Below are 26,204 nucleotides of genomic sequence, written 5' to 3' on the forward strand. Positions count from 1 at the left end.
TTTTCCCATCTGAAAAACACTCATAAGAAGTTTGTATTCTCAGGGTTGTTTTGAAGTAAACCATTGCAAAGTTCAGCACTGGTACACAGAGGGTTAGAACAGACTGGTAATTAAACCACCTTTCAGGAAACTTGGAAGGCCATTTCAAGGGATGGACACTAGTACTCTGCCAAACAAAACTGGTAGTGTAGTAGGCAGTTAGATGGGCCTGAAACTAGGGAGGATGGGCCAGTGCGGAGGGTTACCAGGGTGGAGAGCCCCAGGTGCCTAGCAACAGGCAAAACTGAAAGCCTTGGCCATGACATCTAGGCCTCAGCTGTGTTTCAGCTCCAGGAACAGAAAAGCAGCAAAACAGGGCAGAGGGATGCCATGGCTGACATCAGGACCAGCTGCACTGACTGATGACCCCCTACCCTGATGCCAACCAATCAACGGAGACCATTACCCTGAGGAGACACACCTGGAAAGCTGATGAATACTCTATTGAGATCCTCCCCCTGAGACCTCAAATAAAAGCCCTCAGGACGGAGGACCCAGCTGGTCTCTCTCTGGAGCAGGTCTGAGCCTTTCGCCATCCCAGGGCATGCTCTTTCTCTTTCTCTTTCCAGAGCCTTTCCTCCATCTTTCCTCTTTCAAGGCACAAATCTCTCACTCTCTCTCCTATGCCCTTCTTTTGCCTCTGTAACTTGTTTCCTAAGCCCATTTCTTCTATGGCTCACTTCTTCTACCTCTGGGACTTTCTAGATAAACCTTCTCTTATAGTTTGAGTCTTGGCTCTGAATTCTTTCTTAGCCAGAACTCAAGTACCAAGATTGCTGAACTGAAGTTAACATCTGGTGCCGTTTTTCTGCCACTATCAATAGTCCAGATAATGAATTATGAAAAGCAAAAATAGTAACTGTGTTACAAGGAAAAAAAATAAAAGCTAGAGATGCATTACAATATAGAATTCTTCTACCATACTGGTTGAACATCTGCATGATTTCAATCTAATCTCCTCTTTGTGAACATGGGTATACATCTAAGTGACCTCATGAGAGCTTAGGGTGAAGGCTGACATCATGCTAATTGACCCATAAAAGGAATTCAAACTGATAACCTTGGTCTTATTAGAAGTATGTTCTATTTAGCAAAGCACAACGGTTATTATCATTGTAATTATTTATCGTAAGTGAATGTACTTAATGTATAATCACTACGGTAACTAAGTATTTCTATACAAAGTATGTGTTTTCTTTCCAAGTATTTTCTTCTTTCTAATTTTATTTTAATGTCTTTCTAAAAACAGCCATTGAATTTGATTTGATATAAGATTTAATACCATCAATACTAATTTAAACTGAAAACATGCATTCCTTCAACTGAAATAGATCCAAGAGTTAATTATTTATTAATCCTTTACCTGCCTTCAGGCAAGAGCTCACATAAGTCATCCAAGAATACCTGATGTTTTCAGTGAACTCCAGAAAACAATAACACCACTTTCAGTGTGTAAAACATCCAGAGTTTACAAATCACTCTCTTTTCCTTTACTTATTAGATATTCATGAACATCATGAGTCTCAAGTATCATTACCCACAAATCCACATTTTACAGAGGAAAAAGCCAAGATTCAGAAAGGTCACAGTGGTCTGCCTCAGCTGGAAGAACCGCCAACAACACTTCAATCTCCTGCTGCCCACGTTGGTAACACTGCACTTTGGTGACTATTAGGAAATTCTTCCGTGTATCTACCTGAAATCTTACTTCCTTTTGTGTTGTTTTTTTTCTTTTAACAAATATGAAAATGATGTTGTAAAATTGTTTTCCCCAATTTATCAATGTTGTCATTGCTGTTTAAATAGCTCTAGTATGGTCATTAACTTCTTAATAGGAGAACTTCAGGAGAAAGAAGCTCCACTGGTCATCTTGGCCACAAGGTCGTCTGACTACAAATACTGCCTATGAGACAAGGTGGTATCACTTCTAGACACCGTGTCAGGAAAATGAGTCGTGCTGTACGTCAAACATTTGAAGGGACGTGGCTCCAGTCCTGAACCCTTAAACCAAACAGAACCTCACAGGTGGCGTGGGGCTGACTCCGTAGGCAGAGTGAAATAAGGTAAGCTTCCTGGACTAAACACTGTAGCAGCAGTCAGCAATGTTAGGTTGTGCCTAACATGTTACATGCAGCAACTCACTTAATCTTCATACATATCCCAGGAGAGAGGAAGGTGTTACCCAAATTTTATAAATGTGAAAACGAAACCCAGGGAAGTTAAAAAAACTTGCCCAAAGTCACTTCCGTGGTAAGCGTCTGAGTCTATGGATGTATCTTATCTATGTCTGAGGGGCTCTCAGGGCCAAGCTTTTAATCTGCTCCTCTGAACAGAAATGCATTGTTCTATCTCCACAGAGGCAGAAAAGGTTACAGCTGAAAAGAAGCCATCTTGGCTAGATTGTGTGATTTTGGATGCAGCCACTTATTTTTCTGAATCTCAATATCTTTTCTGATAAAATCGATAAATTACTAGCATACCATTTATCAAGGTTGTTATAAGGTCAAAATGAAATAAAACTATAAAGTATTATACAAACATGTGTCATGTGATAATCCTATGGGGGGGTGAAATCTCTTGATGAGGAGGTAGTCAAAAAATTGTTAAATTGAACTAAACTGACCATGTCTAACATTTAGGACTGTTGCCAGGCTTGCCTCACAGCCCAAAGATGCCAATGAGATGCTGCAAAGCTAATTAGTGTCTTTTCGACTCTGGAAAACCACACAGGATAGCAACAGCCTTCATGTCAGAAATAATTTCTAGCCTTTTAAAACACCTTTGCAGCCTCCACGCCAGCATTTCCAAAGAATTCCCTGTTGTTTCCAGTAGTTGGGAGCAACAGTGAAGTGTTTCCTAACCAGAGCCCAGAAATAAAGGAAGTCATATTTCTGCCTGACAGTTAAAATATACAATTAACACATAAAACAGGGAAATGTTTTGTCAACCCTAAACACGCTGCTTAAACAATAATTTGTAACTGGGTGATAGAGAATGACCTCCAGTCACCAGCTGGGGTATATAGCTCTGAGCAAAGTGGCCACTGGGCAATAGAAGGAACAAGCGTAAAAGAGATAAAAGGGGTGGGGGGGGGGGAAGATGCAGTTAGAGAGAGCACCCATAGGAAAGAGAAGGAAGGGGAATCGTTTAGGAAACATCACATCTAATACTGTTCGGGCGGATACTGGCCCTCTGTCACATTGAGAAAGATTATTCCTCAAGTAAGGAAAATTCTTCAACCATCTTTACTAAAAAGGGAGCCTTATAAACAGACGTGGAGGGCCAACTCTCACGCGCAAGGCCTCCCCTGCCACCAGACAGCTCTTTGCACTGCACTGAAGAATTTGGGATGAAAGTCACTTTGCTTTGACTCTAACTGGATTAAAGCAAACTTTTGATTATGACTTGGTTCCTCACGTAGGCTGCACAGGTAGGAGAGTGCTGACTGTGCAGACTTTGAGTAATAAGCCTCATTTCACAGTTATTGCTCAAAGTAAATAAGTAAATTGTCATCAGATGCCAACCAAAGAACCGAGGGCACTGTGTGTAGCCAGGGGGTTGCTGAGAGTCCGATTACCTCAGGACCTTGGCCAGCACAAATACTCGGAGTTTAAGGGTCTCAGATACTGCCCAGCTCTGTTTCAACCTCTCTTAGAAGATAAAACTCGACGAGGGTCTAAGTATAATCAGAACCAGTGTTGACTATAATCGGATGACCCAAACGAATATGAAAGGGGCTTACCAGGCCGATGCTCGGCAGATAACGACTGCCACGTCATCAGTGTTTACGCTGCACGCCTTTCCTGAGCTGAGGTACAGATAATCACACTTCTTTCAGGACTAAAAACAATATAATTGGTGAAAGCCCCTGGTTTTTCAAAATACTCTTCACATCTGCCTACACTGAAAACTACTAGTGCTACATGACATGGAAAGTCGTACCTTTTCTGTCACTTAACTCTGAGCACATCTCTTAATCTAGGTATTAATCCATTAAACAATAACTATTATATTACTTCCTCATTTCTTCTAATACTAAATAATTTATGTTAGGTATGTGTATGAACGGGTGTGCACAATTATATACTAGTACAATCTATGAAGAGAAATATACACCGTTATGCATGTAACTAATTCTATGATAATCATGACTTCTTTCATATTCGGAAAGCAAACTATGCACAAGTAACATCATTGCTCTTCCCAGACGCTGCAGCATAAGCTCAGATGTTGGCAGTGATGATGGCTTTTGTCAATCTGGCCATAGCTACCTCCATCATGGGAGCCTGGAGCATAGAAACAAGAGAGTGGAAAGGCGAACTAGGTCAGCCTAGAGGCAGAGTCTGATGGAGAAAGAGACCTTTGTCATTTCTAACACAGGTCTGTGCTGTGTGGACTTATAGCACGATCAGGAACTAAACAGTTGGTGAGAAGAGGTAAAATTCAAGAAAACCAGCAGGAGGGATGGAGGGAGTTTATGGGGGAGGAGAAGGTAACATCCGTAAAACTTTTTACAATAAAGATAAAATTTTTAAAACAAGAAGAATAAAAAAACCCAACAGGATATTGCTACCACCCCTTAGCAAGTCACAAAGTATGGAAACACAGGGGAAGTGTAATAGGGAACCTACCCTGAGCAATGTTGTATATTGGGATGCAACAATTCATGGACATGTCGAGAGATACGTCAGAGTAGAAAGAACTTAGGACCTGAGCCAGGAGAACGAGGCTCCAAAATGTAGATGGCTACTAGCTTCTTGACTTTGGGCAAGTTACCATTCCTTGCTGAGCTTTTGTTTCTTTATCTTTGAGTTGAGTTTATAATTAATCCTTTTCCTGCCCACAGCATGCATTTCCTGGGTGAATCCGGGTGGGATAATGTGTATTTAAAACATGCTTGGTAAACTCCAAGCAGGTACCATTCGATGCCTGTGGCTTTTCTGGTGAGCACATCCTTTTTTCATAGCCCTGAAGTGAGGAAAGTTAAGAAGAAAAATGCCTTATGTTGTCTAGTGTTAAAAACAATATAGTTGGTGAAAGACCCTCGTTTTTCAAAATACTCTTCAAATCTGCTTGCACTAAAAACTACTCAAAATAAGCCATCCATCATTTAAGAAATGGTCATTACAATGTGAATCGTTGTGGAGTTCATATTAGAAATCTGACAAAAGACATCAAAACTTGCTCACATCAGAACCAAATTTTACCTCTGTAGTATTTCTTGGCCATTTGTTTGTCTCGTTGCCTAATGGAAAGTTAGAGGCTGGGGAAAGTGGACGTGAAAGGACATGAGTAAGAAGTGATATTGGGAACAGCTGCCTACAGAGGAGGGGACATTTCTGGCACAGTACATATTTTTCTCAAATTCTACCTCAAATACTACACAGTGTTAAGTTTCTTGCTCAGTTTTATAACTATCAGTTAACTGTTGACCCTCAGAAATCAGATACACCTATTCACACCAAACAACAGGGAATTTTAATGACATGAGATTTAGGAACAAGTATCTTTTTTCCATTTTTAAAAGGCATTTTCATTTTCTTACATATATAAGGGCACTTAACGGGGATTTCCCAGGCAAACCTAGTACAGGGGCATCCAAAAGTGGCACAATGCATATTAATTCCTGAATTATGCATATAAGTAGCAAAATCTCTAGAATCTGCAAACATTATAAAACATAAGGACATCAGTCTCATTTAGTCCTATGAACCTTATTTAAAACTAGAGGCCCGATGCACGAAATCCATGCACTGAATGTATGTGTGTGGGGGGGGGGAGGCGGTGGTTTCCTCAGCCCGGCCTGCACCCCCTCGCAGTTCTAGACCCCTTGCTCCTTACCGCCTGCCTACTCGCTGCTCCTTAGCACTTATGTGGAGGTGGGAGAGGCTCCCACCACTGCCACTGCACTCACCAGCTGTGAGCCCAGCTTCTGGCTGAGTGGTGCTCCCCCTGTGGAAGTGCACTGACCCACCAGGGGACAGCTCCTGCGTTAAGGTCTGCCCCCTGGTGGTCAGTGCGTATTCTAGCGACTGGTCTTTCGGCTGTTCAGTCGATTTGCATGTTAGGGTATTATTATATAGGATGAACCCTAAGGACGTAGTAACAGTTCTGCAGAACCACAGAAAATAGTTTATGATAAAAAATTAATAATAAATATAGTGCCACATAGTCAAAGGTGCTGTATGTTATTTTGTTTATATCTCCCAATACATCTATGTTATTCCTACAGTCCAAGAACATTAGCTAATTTATTATAGCTGCAGGGAGCTCCAGATGGCTGCCTGAGAAGCACCCAGACATCACCACTTCCGTAAACTATCCATGTATGTCGGAGCCCTGTGGGGCCAGACACCAGGTTTGATTTTAGGAGCACCAAGAGAGCTATCTCCACCCCATCCATCCCCCAATCTTCTCCCAAAAAAAATTTATTTTCAACTCCTGCAAAGTTACTTAACATCAAGGGAGGTATTTTTCAATGAATAATTTAACAGGATAAGGTATTTAAAATGTACTCAGTCCAAATTTGTCTGATGAGAGACTCAGCAGATTTTTATGGCATGAGGCTTTGATATAGGAATTAAGAGAGGGAGAGGGAGGGAATGAAAATAGGTACTACCAAAAGTAAATGCCCCCACTTTGCAATGTTTTCTCAACCTTAACCCATAACATATCAAAGTTTCAACTAGTATAAAATGTTTTATATGCTTTTGCTTTCGCTTCTATTAGTTACTCTGGAAGAGGAAAATAAACTTAGTTATTTTAAGTTTTTTAAATGTTTCCAGGCAGTTATATCTTGATTTGACTTATAAATCATATAAAATAGCTAAGTCCCTTATCTAATGGCCAAAGTTATTGGTCTGATATTATTTTTAAATTTATATTTGCAGACTCATTTTATAGCTTAACTATGGTAACTTTTTTGTAGGCCCATATTTGAAAGTGACTTACTCATATGTATTCTTTGAAAAATGTTACATCTCTTGGGGGTAACCTGTAGTAAAACATTGGCCATGTTTTTTCCAAATTACATGTCCAATGGAATTGTTGATTTCTACAATTATCACCATCATGATCATAAATCCCATTGCTACAATCAAAATAATTTAATGTCTATATTAACTATATGAATAGTTGAGACCTAGACTGTTCCCAATAGTCAAAAATGCTAGGCCGATAGTGAAAAATTACACTCACAATTTAATTTAGTCTTTTATTTCCTACATCTTTCCCAACTCCCAGCCCAAGCATGCAGCTGGATCAGAAGAGAACTGCCCAAATGCTTAAAGAGCCAGGGAGCAGCCTCCCATTCCAGAGCTCACTAGGTAGCCTCTTGCAAGCTAGGGACGAATCCCATCCATTCCCCTTCCGCAGAAAAGTTAGGGCAGTACTTCACAAGCACACTTTTGGAAAAAGAATTTAATTCGGAACAAAACGAAAGACTGATTTTCTTTTAAACGGATTTATAATGGCAATAAATTAACAACACACACACACACACACACACACACACACACACAAAGAGAGTCTTTATAGCTTACAAACACTGTCAGGTCAACAAAGCTTTATTGATCTTTTATCAGGAGGAAACAATAAAATTCTCTTCTCTAGGCTCTGTGCTAGAAATTCCCGCACATCTGTCTGAAGCTTCAAATGGAATTACAATAGTCTGTAGCTAACATTCACTCTTCCCTCAGTCTTTGTTCCCTTACAATACAATCATCTTATTATCGCTCCTTACAACAAATGCCTTTGGAGGCAGATTTCTTTATAAAGAGGTAAAACACAATTTCATTACTTGTGGCAAATTTTAAAAAGAGAAACAATGAGAGTAATTATGCCTACTCCAGATTTCTATTAGATGGCATTTTAAGATTGAGAATCCAATGGCAGAATCATTTATCTTCTGCCCTATATAATCAATGATAGATTTCAAAATGCTATTAAGATAAAGTCAGGTTTATGTCTATAAGTACTATAAAAACACAATTTGTAAGCACCCCTGCATCCTTTCATTCTTGAAAAAAAAAACACACACACATAAATACCTTCAGTTGGAAATTAAGTATTTAGTAAGACAACATTAAAAAATCAAGATATCTCTCATACACAAATTAAACCAATCGCACAAGGAAAAATGAATTTGGAAGATAGACTCAAGAATTTGAACAACAGCGTTTCTACAGATATGTTTTTCGTTTGTTGAGGTCTACAGAAACACTGAGTTATTACAGGCTTCTCACTAATTGGCTATTGGGAAAATGTGAATTTTTCTTCCAAAAGTTCTTGCTTTCTCTTGGGAAGATTTTAACAAGAAAGAGGTTAGAAGCAAGATAAAAATCTTTCTGAAATATCATTCCCAAAATGTTTGCAACAGAAATCATAAGAAAAAAATGGGGGAGGGGAGGGACTATACATATGTTCCCCATATAACTGGGACATCTCAAATTCCTGGCACAGAAAAGGCCAGCAACGAATATCTGTTTCATGAACTAATGTTGAATTTTTTTAAAATATTGTTAGACCATGTAGGAAAAACTTATTTCCTCCTAGTATGTAATGTAAATTGACTGGTGCAGCTGCTTACAAGAGTACTTAAGGAAAATCCAGCACTTGGTTTTTAAATCCTGCCCATGACAACAGCCGTTTTCTGCTCCATAGACCTTGCATCATGGCTCAGTACACAGTAAAGTCAGGCGTGCACAGTGGGCGGATAGTATGTATATGACGAAGGAATAAAAATAATAGGACATAATGGGTTGTTTACATCTGAAGATTCTGTTTTGTCTATTTTGTTTTCGTTACTACTGTTGCTTTTATTTTTCTGAAGTGCAATTGTATGTATCACCTTATCTGTTTCTCACACTATCTGTATAGTATAGTTAGAATAAATATCTTTATATCCACTCTAAATTTATTCATTTAATAATTATTGATCAACTATTATGTGCCAGGCACTGGTAGACTTGCCAGTGGCAGGAAATAGAATAGACATAAATCCTTGCTTAATGAAATTAAGTAAAATTTACCGGGAAAAGGAAAGGGAGGGGGCCAAGAAGCTGCATTTGATTGCGTGTGTCCTGCTTGGCCTCATTTTACCTTCCACACCACCTCTCAACTGTGTGAAATAGGTTCCGCAGAACCACAAAGTACAGCCCTCGGCCCCTGACCCCCAGTGCCCGGGGAGCGCCTTCCATTAGTGACCTTCCCATCGGTGCAAAAGGGCTCTAACACTAAACAAAGTCATCCGGACACGGGGAGTGGAAGGCCAGGAGTCGTGGCTTTAAAATAGACATCTCAAATTGCCTTGCAAGCTGAAAGAGAGTAAGCTAATACAAAGCACAAATCAGAAACAGTTCCCTCCACAGGGTGTTCAATTTATAAAGTCCTGTCTGTAGACGGGTAAGAGGAAATCTGAAGTTTTCAGACTGATGAGACAATCTAACAGCTATCTGCAGGGGAATATACAAATGAAAAAATGTGCATTTTGTAATGGGAACATAAAATGTTTGCAGGATAAATGAATGACATTTCTGGCCTCATTTGACCTCCCACCGTCAGTGCAGCTACCATAGAGGAAAACCGAGAGTAACATGGCAATTTAAATTTCACAGCCATGAGATATCAAAATTACTGACCAATCACTGAGTTACAGTAATAAAATCGAGACAAGACTATAATCAATTCGGTGTAAATAAAAACCTAACTCTGGCAGCTGCCTTTGCCTTATACTCCTATTATGCCCTAGGGCCGTGGTCGGCAAACTGCGGCTCGAGAGCCACATGCGGCTCTTTGGCCCCTGGAGTGTGGCTCTTCCACAAAATACCACGGCCTGGGCGAGTCTATTTTGAAGAAGTTTAAGTTTTAAAAATTTGGCTCTCAAAAGAAATTTCAATCGTTGTACTGTTGATATTCGGCTCTGTTGACTAATGAGTTTGCCGACCACTGGCCTAGGGCATTCCCCCAGGTACAGAGAAAGGGAGTGAAAGAATGCCTCTGTGTCCCCTCAGCCTTTCCCGGCACCCATCTATTTCATCCGTCTCCAACTCTTTTCATTACTCTCTCACCTTCAAACAATTTTGGATGTGGCCTCAGAAGCCCTGCCAAATAGCTCTCTTTACTTTTATTGCCAAACACCTTGGATGAGAAATGTATGCCCATCATATCCTTTGTTTACTCGTCACATACATCCTCTTGGAACCTTGTTAAATAGTTTTCTATCTCAGATGCAGAATTGGCATTGCTTTTCTGAGGCCACCAGCAACCTCATTCATGCTGGGCTGGAGAGTGCCATCCTTAAACTGTCATTACTTCCCAAATGTCAACCACTACAGGCCTTGCCCCCAGCTGCTCTCCAGCCACCTCCCACCCCCACAAACAAACCAAAAAGCATCCCGGTACCTGAATTCTTCTGGGTCTCTATGTGCACTGCTTCTCGATTCTCTGTTGTTCTTAGTTTTCTCTCCTTCACTCCGAGAGCTTGTCAATTTTCAAGCTATTAGCTATTACTTCCGCAAGCTCTTACCCCAACTCCAGTCCCAAATTTTCAGCAGTCTATTTAATGAGCGCCTGCCTGCCATGTGACGGGCACGGAGCTGAGGCTAGCGATCCAGTAATACCAAGCCCTCAGAGAGCTCAAAGTCCGGAGCTGACCATTTGCACCTAAATTCAAAAACTCCAAATTCAAGGTTATCATTATATTTCTTCCAAATGCCACCTTCTGGGTGCTGTCTTCTGCACTTTTCTTAATGTCATGATGGTTCTCAAAATCTCTCCAGCAAGTTGGTTTCCCTGGGAAGCAGACTGAAAAGATCAGCATGCAGAACGCTTACTAGGAGGTGCGCTTGGGATCCATGCCCGTGAGAGAGTACAGAAGCAGCAGAATTAGAAAGAGGGAGAAGTTGCCTGAGATGCAGCCTCAGTGAGGGCCTCAGTTGACCCGACATGGAACTCTGCTTTACAGTTGGCTGAACTATTGCTTACAGTCAAGCCTTCAGATCCCCATGTTGATCCGTCACTGGAATGGGGCGCGACCTTGGGCAAGGCAGCTCCCTTCAGTCCAGGCAACACAAGTAAGAGACTGACAGTTGCGGGTGACAGCCAGTAGTACTCCCAGCAGATAGGTGAAGAACTCATTCATTCCCAAAGGGGCATCTAGGCACTTCCATGTCCACCACACTCACAGGGGTTTGAAACCTGTAATTCCACTAGAAGGAATACAGAGATTGGAGCTACACAGACCAAGATGATAATCTTATCTCTATCAACCTTTAGCTGTGATCATAGGCAAGTTACTCAACTTCTCTGACTCTCTCGTAAAGTTATTCTGAAAGTCCAGTGACACATATTATAAAAACACTTAAATGCTGGGCCCATAGTACTTGCCTAACATGTTTGTGTGTTTTTTTCTTCTCCCGCCCTATGTGTGTGTGTGTGTTTCAAATTATGCTCTTTTCCAAGTGCTAAGACTTCTCTCAAAATGACTCTAATTCATTCAGTCGATAAAGATGTATTAAGAACCTACCTCGAACCAGGACTAGTCTAGGCACCGCAAAGACCACTGTGAGCAACCGAGACAAGGCCCTGCTCGTGCAGAGCTTAAATCACAGTGAGGGAAGACAGGTAATACATAAGCAAGCAAGTAAATAGATAACTGCTGACGGTGAGTGCGATGATGGAAATTAACAGTGATATGAGAGAGAAGGATTGGTGGGGGAGAGCTAATGTGTGAGGCGGAATCCGAATGCCACAAAAGGGCCAATCATATGGAAAACTGGAACAAGGGAGCATTTCTGACACGGGGAATAGGACAAAAGTCCTGAGGCAAGAGAACCCTTGCCTGGAGTGAGCAAGAAGTGTACTGTAGAACTGTGAGCGGAGGTTAGCGCGTCAGGAGGTGAGGTCAGAAAGACAGGCTTTTGACACCATAGACCAGGGGTCCTCAAACTTTTTAAACAGGGGGCCAGTTCACTGTCCCTCAGACCGCTGGAGGGCCAGACTACAGTTTAAAAAAAAACTATGAACAAATTCCTATGCACACTGCACATATCTTATTTTGAAGTAAAAAAAAACAAAACGGCAAAAACACCCGCATGTGGCCCGCGGGCCGTAGTTTGAGGACGCCTGCCATAGACCATGGAAAGGCATCACTCCTGCATTACTGTTGTGGGTATTTAATGGGATACCATGTCTAGAGCCCTTGGTACCCTGCCTGGTACATGGTAAGGCTTGATAAATCAACACTCTTAGCCTCCTTCACCTCTTCCTCCTCCTGCTCCTCCTCCCTCCTCCTCCTCCTCCTCATCATCATCATCATCATCATCATTACAGTTTCAACTGGTCTTTTTCTATACAGGCTCTTCCTTTGCCCACATGTCCTCCACATCAAGCCAAGTAAGGAAAGGTCAAGATAGGACGAGGAGAGACAGAGGGAGGGTTGATATAGCCGTTCGACACATTATTTGGTAATTTTTAAAATGTGATTTCACGTTTCTTAAAACCAAAGGACCAGATCAAATTTTTGTTTGAATGTCCACTTCATGTGTGTGTTTAATGCATATGGGGTATATATTGAGTGAATTAGTAAATCCTCATTTGCTAAATAAATGCTGTCCGAATGAATGCATGTGAGGAGTGACTGAGTGGATAAATAAGTAACCAGGAAGATCACATCTGTTTTTAAGATTTCTGGGAAGAAATTTCTGGGAGATTTTATAATCCTAAAATGTTGCACACCCAAAAATGTTGAAAATATTTTCCATGAAAAGCACAAGGATGCTAAACAAGAACTACAAAGAAAGGAACTATTTGGAGGTTCCCCCCAAGACTGTGGCTGGAGAAAACAAGGTATCAGGAGATGTGATAACCAATCTGTAGGATAACTTATAAGGGGTCAAAAAAAAAAGGCATCAAAATTAATTGTTTACTGTATTCCAAACACTGTGCTATGCAGTATATTTTTAATCTTCATGATTCAGTAAATTATTACCTTCATTTTATAGATAAGAAACTGAGCCTCAGAGAGGCTTTTCCAAGAATGCACGAGATAACACAGGAGTTAGTGTCTGAATCCAAAACCCGTTATTCTCCCAGAATGTAGAGAGGAAAGGAATCTTAACCAAGACCTTACTCCTCGAGGAATCAGCACGGCAGCACAATGAAGAAATTAATAACGGTAAACACAATGTCTCCGACTCACTGTTCACATTTTATTACATATTTACCCAGGAGTGAGAGATTAGTGTGATTACATATGATTTCAGAGACGGGGAAACAAAGACTGGAAAGTTATTTCCCCCAAGTCAAATTAAAACAAAAATCAGAATGCAACACTTATTGAACTGCAGCACCTGCCCCCGTCGTGCGCGTGCACACACACATTCTAACAGGTATTTTTCAAGAAAACAAGGCCATCACATTAGCCAGATAGTGCACAGATCTTTAAAAGTTTTTTTAAGCTTTTTGTTAAAATCCATTCCTAATTTGCCTCCCTCTGCCTAAGAGACTCCCTGGTAGAGTGTTGGTAATCAAGTATGCGCATTAACTCTTTCAGACCACAAGAACCATGTAGTTCCTCAGTGTTTCTATGTAGAAAAAAAAAGATGCCCGTTATCTAGCATTTGATTATCTAAGACACTCCCCTTACCAGGATGTCCACACACCTACAGCCCAGTGATAGCTAAGACTCATAACAATGACCCTGCATCGCTGACACACACAGCAGACTTTGGGATGATCAAAGACTGATTCACAAAATGAAAAGTGCTTCACTCTTAAGTGTATTTTATTGGATTTCATCTGCTCACAAACTGATACTGCACATGTGAATAGTCTACTTTGCCAGAATGTCTGATGAACCAGAACGACTTTTTACCCTTTTGGATAAGAAAATACCAGCTGTGCTCTCCAATACAATAGGAAAATTTTTGGTAGCCACCCATTATCGAATCCCATAGGCTCCTTTATGTTCAAGAAGCAATGTACTATCAAATCTGAGCCAAGGAAACTCATTGTGTAATAACTAAGGCCCATAAATAATGCATTGAATGATATAACGGAATAGCCTTAATTTTTCAAGGCTTAGTTCTAACTTTGAAAACATAATGCAAATACTAATCAAGAAATTAGCATTGAGTTTCTCAAAAACTAACTAGTTATCAGTTATCAATTCTGGATTGGCGGAAGGGGGTGGCCTAGGGAATCAATTAGCTATTCTAGGAGCATTAACTGAATAGTGAAAGAATAAGACCCAGATATACATTAAATAAGCTTAGTATCAGATCTGTGTGCAACACAGGAAGGCTAGAAATGCCTTTGAATATTACAGTCTGTTTCATTTGACATTCACTCTCATTATTTCCCAAGACAGAAGCCACTGCTCCAACTGATTTCCCCCCAAACGCCTGAAGTTCAAGTTGACAGATAGGCCTTTTAATATGCAATGAATACCTTCATCACTTTATACCTCTCCAAGTCATACTCATCCTCTCAGATTAGGCTACAAATTCGTTATCTCCAACCTCAGTTGGGCCCTCAAAAAAATACCCAATAATAGCCGAAACCGGTTTGGCTCAGTGGATAGAGCGTCGGCCTGCGGACTCAAGGGTCCCAGGTTCGATTCCGGTCAAGGGCATGTACCTTGGTTGTGGGCACATCCCCAGTAGGAGGTGTGCAGGAGGCAGCTGGTCGATGTTTCTCTCTCATCGATGTTTCTAACTCTCTATCCCTCTCTCTTCCTCTCTGTAAAAAGTCAATAAAATATATTTAATAAAAAAAAAAATACCCAATAATACTTCTACCTGTTCCTGGTCACTATTCCTCCCCATTTCTTAAAGCAACAATTTCTAATTTTATCACCGTTCCCAAGGGCTCCATCCCTCCAACGCCATTATTATGTCTATAATGATTACTATAGGATAAATATGTGGATGCACTGGTTTGTTGAGATTCTTATTTAATATGATGTTTGATAACAAAGATTTCTTATACATTGAAATAATAATGAACAAAACAGCATGGTATAGATACCATCTCCATATCTTCCAGAGATACACATCTGATCTTTAAGAGCTAGAATGCACTGTGTCAGCACATATGCTTCCCCAAATAGTTACTATGACTGCAAGCATTTTAAGATAATCATGGTTACCAAAGTTAGAGATGACTGGCATAAAATCTAGAGATTATTGTGAAGCTCCAATAAAATACACAACATGAGCCCTAGCCGGTTTAGCTCAGTGGATAGAGCATCCGCCTGCTGACTGAAGGGTCCCAGGTTCGATTCCAGGTCAAGGGCACATGCCTGGGTTGCAGGCTTGATCCCTCGGGGGGGGGGGGGGCATGTAGGAGGCAGCCAATCAATGATTCTCTCTCATCATTGATGTTTCTCTCTCTCTCCCTTTCCTTACTGTCTGAAATCAATAAAAATATATTTTAAAAAATACCTAACATGAGAGGATTTTCAAAACCTAAAGCATTCTAAAAAATAATTTTACAACTATATTTACTCTTATTTGTGTCTAAGAAAAAGCTACAAATAGAACAGTTAAAATAACCAACTAAATATGTCAGCACAAAATCATCATAGCCTACAAAGCATTACTAATACATCACAAACTACACAAGGATTTTTTCACTCATTTATTCATTCTCCTAACAAGCATGTATTGAGTGCCTTTATAAATCAGGCTTTCTACTAGATATAGACATGCATAAATCTGGCTTAAGGAGGCAGAATAAACCAAAATCACAGTACAACACAAGTCCTAATACAGACATGTGAGCAATTACAGTACTCTATAGGAGAAACTGCAGGGAGAGAAAACAGAATGTGTGTTTGTGTGTGTGTGTGTGTGTGTGTGTGTGTGTGTGTGTGTGTGTTTTGTGCACAAAACTAATCAGAAAAACGATTCTTCCCCAACATTAAATTAGAGAGTTCATGCATGAAGAAGCATAGGCATAAAGCAACAAGGAATGTAAGCATGTTTTTGACATTTTTAATTACTCTATTGGGCACAGCAGAGTCACACATAGCAAATATAGAGTGAACAGAAAAAGGAGTCAAGCGGACTTCAAGGACTTGCAACTAAGGTACCACCAGGACTTCCACACAGACGGCCTTCTCTCCTGATAGACCGGTTCCAAATGCAAACCCTTCCAACGTTAGCTCACCATTTATTTGAAGAGTTCAACTTGTCCACTGAATGAGAGGAAGACTAACTGGCTAAGGATGTAGAGATGAGCAGAGGGTATTTATTTTAGTAAGGTTTGATAGATAGTTCTATTCACCTAATATCCGAACCCCCTAGTGCTTCCTTTCCAGGAAAAAAATATTTTCCTGGCATCCAGATCTGTTTCTTTCTCCCTTCACCTTTTAAAGACATTTTTATGGGCATGTGAACAAGTCATTGCTTCAAAATGAACCAGTAGATGGAGCATTTGAGAAATGTTGTATGGGTAACACTCTGAAAAACACAAAGGCTGGTGGTACCGTCACAGGATCCTCAAGATAACCCTTCTCCCTTTTACTCTGCCCTCCTCCACATTTTCGAATAGTTTATTTGAAGAAAGGGGCCCTAGCACACTAAGCAATGGCATGTGACCTTAAATGTAAACTGAGGGAAGTTAACAAAGCATCTTCAGGGAAAACAGCCACAGAGTCCACAAATAATTAAAACCACAAACCATGACACCCCAAACACCTCTGCCACACAACCAACACGATTATTTTGAACACAAAGGACACAACCACAGGATGTAGCTCCAAGTCACCACTTTTATTCTGTCCCTATTAATGCAAAAATTCACCTGGATATAGTCACCTCAAAGGAGTCACATCCAAGATCATTCTTTCCAAAAAAATCAGTCTGCAGAGCTCACTGAAGACTGGAGTCTAGATCAGTGATCCTGAAGGCGTGGAATCCAGTTTTTGAGGCACAGCTGTGGGGTCCTAGCTATCAGGTGGGGTTTTGTTTAAAATATAAAGTCCAAGTCCCTCCTTTTCCCCCTCCCCAGAGCTATCAAACCAGACCTGCTGAGGGGCCCAGGAATCTGATTCTAACCATTTTCTTCAGGTGTTTTTATGTTCCCTGAAGTTTGATAACCACTACTTAAATGAAGAACTGTTCAATAAGTCTCAAATCCAACCTGTATTAGGAAGTGATTTTCTCACTGTTGTTTTCATAAGAATGTTCACTCTTTCTCAACTCCCCACCACAGCCCCACAAATCTCCAGCCTTCTGAGATATTTGCAGTTCCTCTACTTCCTAAGTCACTCTAAGCGGGACTTTGCAATGTTATGAGGTGCTCTGAGCTTACAGCACATAATGCTAGATCTTCAGATTCTGTCCTGAAGTGAGTTTTGAGGAGCAAGACTGTCATTCCATCTCCAAGCAATGCATTTTTGGCAACAGTAGCCCCCTTGCTGACAAACATTTCCCTCTCATTTGAGAGAGAATTGTGCAGACACTATAAGCAGACTGGAGACTGGAGGAGACTGAAGGAATCATTTCATGTACCTAACTTCTTAAAATACAAATGGGCCACCTAACGAAAACCAGGAGGAGGATACTCCCCCTTCTGCTTGTTAGCACAGCTGCATTCTGAAGGTTTGCTTTCAATGGCAGGTGTAAGGACATTCAAACAGGTTGGCATACTTGAATGTATCTCTCATAGAGTGGATATTAAATCTAAATATATTGCCTGATAGAACCAAATAGAGCACCAAAAAAACATCACACATAAAAGAAAAAAATGTAATTAAGATGAGTAAACAAAAACATACATTCATCTATTCTAAGCATTTTAATTGACTATCCATTAGGTACTATTCTAAATTATCTATATATATAAAAGCCTAATATGCAAATTGTCCCCTTGGGAGTTCAACGGCTCGCTATGACGGGCGCTGACCACCAGAGGGCAGCGCGGAACAAAGGATGGCCCAGGCCGGCAGCTGGGGAAGGGAGGACCCGGCCGCTAGCTGGAAGGCCCCAATAGGCCCTGATCGCCAGCCAGGCCTAGGGACCCTACCCAGGCACAAATTTCATGCACCAAGCCTCTAGTATGACATAACCGTTAACAGTGTTGAGGTTAGAGTCAGGATTTAAAAATAGGAACTTTAAAGTTTGAGCTACATCACTGGCTCATGTAAGAAGCAAGGGCCTACAAAGAAAACCTAGTCACCAGAAAGGCCTTGCAAATATTTTCCCTGCCTATGCACTTCATTTTCTTTTTCTTTCTAGAGGTATGTGAAGTTCCAAAAGGCATCATTCTACCTTCTCCCTAGCTCATGGGTGAAGAATGCACACATATGGAAATAATGCATTTATTTTACTATCATACTCAATAAAATATGTATTTTTTAAATTTTACCTTAAGTTCCATATGACAGAAACAACAGGACAAAGCAAAGGTGAATGAAAAGAGCAATGCTGATACTGAGGGGAAAAGACATAATAGCACTCAAACACACTTCCCACACAGCTCAGGGTCCATCAAGGTAGATCAATTATGAACTAACTAATAATCATGGGTGTTATTTTTCCATTGTCAAAATGTAGCTTTAAAATGAAGATCCAACAATTGAGCTGGTAGCCAAACAAGACTAGATCGCTGTACACAAAACATAAATGCCATTAGCTGGGTAATTGCTGCATCTTATTGCCTAAACCTTTGAACACGTGTACAAATTAGTTTGAATGCAATGGATGGAGAACATTTGACATTCTCAGGCAAATGAAATAATCAACTTCTCTTTCACCTAATTTTTTTTCTAATTTAAAAATAATTTGTTGTGAAATAACCTACTTTCTACTAAATATGTATGTCTTTGTACGTATTCTTAAAAACTTGTAAAAGTGGTTTTCATATTGTCACAAAGCACTCTGCAGTTTGACAGAAATGTTCAAATCTGCAATGATTACATACACACACGAGTCATAGCCAGGGAGCCAAACGGGACTCCAGTTCTAATTTTGTAATGGATTGACTGGGCAATGCCAACAAAATAAACTCCTTCTTATTACATTTTGTTCTTTCTTAGGTACATGACATCAGTTAACCTACGAACTCTTTCAAAGATTACTAGCAAGTAAATTATTGAGAGAGAAGACATTTTTAGATCATTTGGAGGCATTCAAATTTGGTTGAAAGTAATGGATCTCGGCCCAAAACTATCACGTATTGAGTTCGAGGAGTTTTAAAAAAACGTTGCTCCTCGTTCACAACAAATCTACAAGATTGCTATTTTTCCTGTTTCACAAAATAGGAAACCAAGGCTCTAAGAAGATAAGAGTTGGTTTTCGCAGGGGCTCACGTTTAGAAAGGGGCTGGGCAGGGAGTTATTCAAACCCCTGACAAACTCTGAGCCTTGTTCTTTCACCTCTGCCACTTTCCTGCTCCAGGATCAGGGATGCAGTAGGGAAAGCAGCAAATGGTCATTAAATTCTGATTTCAGATTACAGTGTCCATTTTTTACAAACGTGAGAACACTAAACTACTGGAATGCCTTTTCTCTAACTTTCCAATTGTGACGAATCTGTTACTCAAACTTTGTGAGCTAAATTGAGCACAGATTTTAAAAACTTCAGTTAAGATTAAAGTTATCAAATATCGCACCTCACAAATATGTTTCATATATTTTTCATTATTTACATGCTAGTTACACCCACCCTCTCAAGGCTTTTTTAATAGTTTACACATGTCAGAAAGCTAATAGTGTTCAATATCAGGCTAAATATGCATTTTATGTCCTTTCACTTTTTCATAGGCTCGTATCAATATAATAATTTTCAAAAAATAGTGAAACCATTTTTCCTTTTTTGCTACTTGAATCCAGACTTCCCTTCAGTTTTCTCTTTGCTCGCTGTTCTCTCATTTCCTCGGACTATTCTCTATGTCAGTAGCTTTCCTCCCCTTCGTTGTCATCCTTCCAGTCCTGTCACTTTTCTTCCTGCCATTCTGCCCTGTAGATTCTGAAGTCTTCAAAGCCACCTGCCATGTTGTAACAGCCAGTCGTCCTCCGACAAGAGAACTAGGGAAGCCTCGCCCTCCAGCTGGTCTCAATATCATCACTGACAGGCTGACACTAGCAACCCCAAAACCGAAGTCAGAGTGACAGGGTGCTCCGCAACTCTCGTTTATAAGAATAAAATCGAAATAAATGGGTTACTAAATCCACCCGTGACGTAAAACCCCCAGCTGTTTCTCCACATGTGTTCCCAAGTAAATTACCTCAAAATCAATAACAGAGTAAGTGATGTATGCACCTGAGTCGGGACTTTAGGGTTGTGTTTATGGTTATGGCTGCACTCCACAGATTCACAGTAAACAAAACTACCCAAAGTGGATGATAAATACACCTTACCCTGGACATCCCCAGGACAACTGGAGTTCTTGTGATTTCCCTCAATACAGTTTCATTAAAATACAGGCTATAATGAAAGAAGTCGATGAGGTCCAAGACTGGGAATTTTTTTTTTCTTCTGGCTATTGTACTGCCCGTGCTTTGCACAATACTTGCCACATAGTAGGTCCTCCAATATCGCTTAATAATTGGGTGGAATAAATATGGCTCTGATGCTCCTACTTAAGAAAGTAATCTACTTCCCTCAAAAATTTAAAACTCATGTGTGCTTATTTTTCTTTTATATGTCATTATGGCAGTTTATCAAAAGCTTGGTAATATATTATATGTCTCTGTATAATCCCAGAATAAGGGGGGACCCTAAGTATAATACCTTACAAATGAGAAGGATCCTGGAGTTAAAATGATATGGACGGCGCTATAAAAATGTTTAGTTGTCCAAGGCACAAGGAATGAAAATCAGGTCTCCCAAATTCCGGAATTTTTATAAATTACATCAATTCAATTTACTTTTATTCTTAAACTGGTATAATGTGTTATAATCTTTAAATCCAACATCAATGTATATAAAAATGACTTTCAAAATATCAAAAACCAGACTTTGAATATCCCATTGATCAAACAACTAGTTTCATTCCTTGACAATATGCTAGTATTTATTAAAATCACTCCATTTTCCTACTTGCGAATTATTATGAATGAGTAATAAGTCTCCAGTGGACAGCATTCCATGATGAAGCCACTAAGGAGAAGAGAGCTTCCATAGAAAACACAGTTTTTCCTGAAGTATATTGTGACAAATGCAAGACGGCTCATAACCATCAAAACAACCAGAAATAAAAGGCAGGACATCAACTGTCTCCTCAAGTATTTTCGGAGAAGTTTAGAATCCTGACAGTGCAGGGGAATGAATCTACTAGAACTTTTTGAAGCAATGTTCTAGCTCACCAAATAACAGAAAACAGGGTGGGGGGTTGGCAACCACAGAAACAAGTTACTGCTTTAAAATATAACCTCTGTTCTATTCGTGTGACTAAGTCTGTTGGCAACATGGTCAGCCAATGAGATTTATTCATACAGAAACTATGATGTTGAAAATGTTTACGCTATGTTCACCAGCTTTCAAAATGGAGAAGATTTACAGCATGGCAAGTACATGTAGCTGTTGCATTTATTAGATCACCACAATAATTTCCAAATTTCTTATCCTAAAACCCATTACTGGGGTGCATTCCTTTTATCCAGCAAAAAGCCAGTGTTGTTCAGATTTTACTTATAAAGGTAAAAATTAGAGAGTATTTCCTCCCCCTAGTTCCGGTAGTAACCACCTGGGTTCTGTTTCTTTTATCTACTCCTCCTGCAGGTTAAATTAGCATTACCGCGGACACCACCATTGCTTTTTTACATATTTGTAAATTCTGATTCTTACGTAAAAAAGAAAACTCCAAGATTATTTTTTTTTAAATTCCCCCAAAACGAATCATTATCTTTAGTAAAATCATCGTATTCAGATATGGATCTGTTGTACTAAAGATTTAGTATATTGCACAAATGTTGCTGTAGATATTTACACAAACCTACGGATGCACTGGGCTCTTTTAATAAAGACTTAGGTTCAACAACATCAAATAGTTCCTAAAATTACACTTTCTGGGAGATTTATTTACAGTAAAGAGCAGCAAGCAGCAGCCAACCCATTCTGAGTTTTTGTTTCCTATGGTATCAATTACGAATGAGTAACATGGGAGAGGTGACAGAAGGTAAACTGAAGGCAAAAACATACAAGAAAAGGAAGATAACCGAAGAGTAGTGTCGTGGTTCAAAGAAAAGATCATGCCCCATGAATGCCAGGGCCACCGGGATATTTGCAGGACTACCATCAGCTGCAAGAGGATTTTCACAAGGAGACTCAAGAGTAGCCGAACAAGGTCAAAGTTCAATTTAATTTTGGAGACTCCAGAGAAGTAGAAGGCTCAAGGGAGAGTAGGCAAAGGTGCTGTGGGGAGTGGAAGCCCTTGTATCCAAGGTCAGGGTGGGAATGAAAGGCGGACGGGGCTTGGACTCTGCGTCTTTTCCCGATTCTGTCTGCAGTACTGTGGATTCCTTCGAAGCAGAGGTCGCACAGACAGAAAGACTAAAACACAGGTCTGGCATTCCTGCAAATGGACCGAGTCAAGGGTGGCTGCAACGGCTGAGCAGGAATGAGCAGACGTGCTCTGGAAGGATGCCTGGAACCAGGGGAGTCTGGCACACCTGGAACTGCTGATACAGTCATCCCGGAATGAGCACCAGTTTCGAGGGCTAGGAAGGCATTTGCTCACTCAACAGATCTTTATGAAGGTCTTAATATAAGGAAGGTACGAGAAAGTGAGTGAAAAAGCCCTGGAGAAGCCAGGGGAAACAGAGGGGAGGTTGGGTGTGCAGGTGCAAGAAATAGCAGGGAGCTTTAGAAAACCAGACACCAGAGTTGCCCAGAGAAGAAGGTTGAGCTAATCACGCTCAGTGAATAAGTAAAAAAGTCTATGGGGTGGAGGGAAAGAAATGAGAGGGGTTTTGGGGGGGGGGAGTGTCTTTTTGTTTGTTTGTTTGTTTGTTTGTTTCATCAGAAGGCAACTCAACAAGTTATCTGACAGCCAGTGCCTGAAGACTGGAGAAAAGGGATGCGTCCCAGAATGCAGATAGCCTGTGGAATTCAGAGATGTCAGAGGAGGTCACGCTCAGAACAAGAGTGTGGGAAAAAGGAGAGGAAGGGTTTCCCGGAAGGGGCAGGCGCCCCTTTGGGACAACAGAGATGAAGGGCATGGGAATGGGATCTGCGGACACAGCGCCTGGGAAAGTTTGGGAGGAAGAAAACAGGTGGGTGCGAAGGAGCCCTGGGCCGTCAGGATGAACGAGAGGCTGGGGTGGGCGGGCAGGCCCCGAGACCCGAGGACCCCCCCCCCCCGCCCCCCGAGGGCGAGGTCTTACTCCTTTGGCGAGCTCTAACGCCCCTGGCCCCAGGGCCCAGAGGTCGGGGTCTCGCCCGGGGCCACAGGAACCCCAGGCCGGCGGGCTGAGGCCGGGCCGCCCCCCAGCGGTCGGGCTCTGTGCACGCCCGACTCGCCCGGCGCCAACTTTCCCGATCCCCGTCCCCTCCCGACGCCCGGCCCCGCGCCCGGCTCACCGAGGGCGCCGTCAGGCGGCTGATGCTCTCGCCCAGCGAGTCCAGGTTGACCCGCCTCCGGCGCTGCGCCCTCCTGGCCCCGGCGGCGGCGGCGGCGGCGGAGGCGGCGGTGGAGGCAGCCGTGGCGGCGGCGGCGGCGGCGGCGGCCGCGCTGGCCTCGGGCTGGCCGGGCGGACTCCGGCTGCCGTTCCAGCAGAGCCTGGACAGGGGGCACTCGCCCTCCTCCTCGGGGCTGGTCTCCAGGTAGTCGGAGCCCAGGGAGCTGAAGGACTCGGACGAAATCTTCCTTCGAGACATGCTGCGAGCGGCGCTGCGGGGCCGAGGTGGCGGCCGGGACGCGGGCGGCGGCGGGAGCGGGACCGGCGAGCGGCGGCGTTTAGGCGCGTCGGGGCCGCGGGGCGCCGCGATCGCGCTCCGCCGGGAGGGAGTCTCCGGAGCCGCGGAGCCCGCGGAGCCCGCAGAGCCCGCAGCTCATGGCGGGAACTTGGGCGCCGCCGCTCGCTGGGGCCCGGGCTCGGCGGCGGCGCCGGGCTGGGCTGGGCTGGGCTGGGGGGGCCGCCGCCGCCTCGGCTGCAGCTCGCGCGGCGCCGCCTCAGCGCCCGCCTCGGCGCATCGCCGTGCGCCGCGCTCCGGCTCGCGGGGAGCCCCGAGTGTGCGGCCGCGCGGCGCGGCTCGCGGGGAGGGCTGCGGCCCGTGCGTCCCGGAGGCAGAGGCTGCCGCCGCCCGCGCGCCCGGCTCGCCCCCCTTCCCCGCTCCTCCCGCCTCTCTCCTTGCAGCCCGCCCCCCTCCGTCTCCCTTTATCCGCCACCCCCCAAGCCTCCCTCCGCCTGTATCACGTGTCGCCATCATACTCATTGGGAGTCTCTGCCTTGCCTGTCGCCACGTTTCGGGAGCAACAAGGACACTGGGTTGCCGTCCTCCGTGCGCCCTCCCCGCTCCCACCGTCTGCTCCTCCGAGGAGTGCACCCTAGTTCAGATCCGACCACAGGCCCTCACCCCAAACGCCTACCCCTCGCCCGCGGAGGGGGCGGCTGGGGCGCAGACGGGTCCGGCGGGCGCGGCGAGGAGGGGATCCTCCTAGGGGAAGCCTGAGCGCGCGAAGTGGGGGGTGACGGTCCATATTTGTCCTTTCCCGCCTTCCTTGGACTTCATTTAGGAAGTTCTGCGCTGGGGGGAAGGCCGAGCGGGCCAGCCCACCCATTTTAGGGGAGACGCTTACAAAGGAGAAGGGAAGGGGCCACGTGTTGGCGCCTATTCTGCCGAAGCAGCTCGTGGGGACCAGGGCTCGCCGCCCCGGGGGCCGCGTGGCTCGGAGCGAACCCAGAGCGGGCGGCGCAGAATGAGGACGGCGTCCCGCTCGGCCGAGAGCGCGGCTGCGGAGCGTCGGCGGCCCGCTGGGCGCGCGGGGCTCCGGGCTCCCGGCTCCCGGCTCCCCGCTGGTGCTGGACAGCTCCGCGTGCCACCTGCGGCCGCGTCAGCTGCGTCCCGGGCCGGGGGACAGTTCTGCAGACTCCACCACCTAGGACCGGGCTGGCGGGAACCCGGCGGGTGACCCCTTGCCCCTCCTCTTTGTGCCAAATACACGATCTGTTTGCACTTGGCTGCAGTCGCTGCCCGGCAAGCTAAGGGGAGTGGGAGAAAGGCTTTCCCAGCCCAAGGAGAGAAGCGTCACAGCGCGAGCACAGCCCTTGCTGAGAGTTTGTGGTGGAGCTGCTTCATTGCAAACCAGCAGCCGCCCCAAGCACCCGGCCCCACTGCGCTGGCTTTGGCTCCAGAAAAGCCTCAGACTTGTTCTGACATTGGGAGGGGGGGAGGACGGGAGGGAGCAGATAGGATTGTCCTGGAAGAGGGGACCTAGGCTGTGCTCCCTCCGCGACAAATCAGATGAGCATCCTCCCCACCTTTCCCTTCCCGGGAAAGAAAAGTTCAGGGCTCAGGCTTTAGCTCCCTAATGACACCAAGGCCAAAGCCCCTTTGTTTTGTTTTGTTTCCACTGGAAATCAGACACAATTACACTTTTTATCGTAAAGAACAGTCATCGATTCTTGTTTCACTGACCTTTTTTCTGAAATACAAAGGATGGTTCTTTTGAAAATTACACAATTCCAACTTTGGGGAAACTGTCTCAAATTCTTGCTGTGCAGTATTGATCATGGCATAAGTTGGAGTGCTTAGTTCTTGTCTTAGTAATGATGATGTAATTGTCAAGTGCTTTATAGTCATACAACTTTACAGCTTCTATTAAGGGTACTAAATAGCATTAGGCCCTTCACATTCTTTTAATAAAACTACTAATACAGCCCTCGCTGGTTTGGCTCAGTGGGTAGAGTGTTGGCCTGTGGACTGAAGGGTCCCAGGTTCAATTTCAGTCAAGGGCACATGCCCAGGTTGTAGATTCGATCCCCAATAGGAGGGTGTGCAGAAGGCAGACCATCAATGATTCTCTCTCATCATTGATGTTTCTATCTCTCTCTCCCTCTCCCTTCCTCTCTGAAATCAATATAATATATATTTTTAAAAACTGCTAATACACACACACACACACACACACACACACACACACACACACACTGTTCTGTGTGGTTATGGTAAATAGCCTTTACATTGAACTTAAAAACCCCAACTTTTACTAATCAT

General features: G+C 43.2%; 1 protein-coding gene across 2 annotated transcripts in view; it reads right to left on the reverse strand.

Moving 5' to 3' along the window:
* The window catches only part of GUCY1A2 (guanylate cyclase 1 soluble subunit alpha 2), a 352,258-nt gene extending 328,376 nt beyond the window's left edge, over positions 1-23,882 (reverse strand). For both annotated transcript variants that reach the window (XR_008557856.1, XM_028132015.2), the window contains exon 1: positions 23,568-23,882. Coding sequence is in view for 1 of the 2 variants with exons in the window: in XM_028132015.2 (XP_027987816.2) it covers positions 23,568-23,864 (297 nt within the window). In the remaining variant the exon portion in view is untranslated. The remainder of the gene's footprint in view (positions 1-23,567) is intronic.
* Between the last annotated feature and the right edge of the window lie 2,322 nt (positions 23,883-26,204).

This window comes from Eptesicus fuscus, chromosome 13 (assembly GCF_027574615.1).
Source record: "Eptesicus fuscus isolate TK198812 chromosome 13, DD_ASM_mEF_20220401, whole genome shotgun sequence".
Classification (NCBI taxonomy): domain Eukaryota; kingdom Metazoa; phylum Chordata; class Mammalia; order Chiroptera; family Vespertilionidae; genus Eptesicus; species Eptesicus fuscus.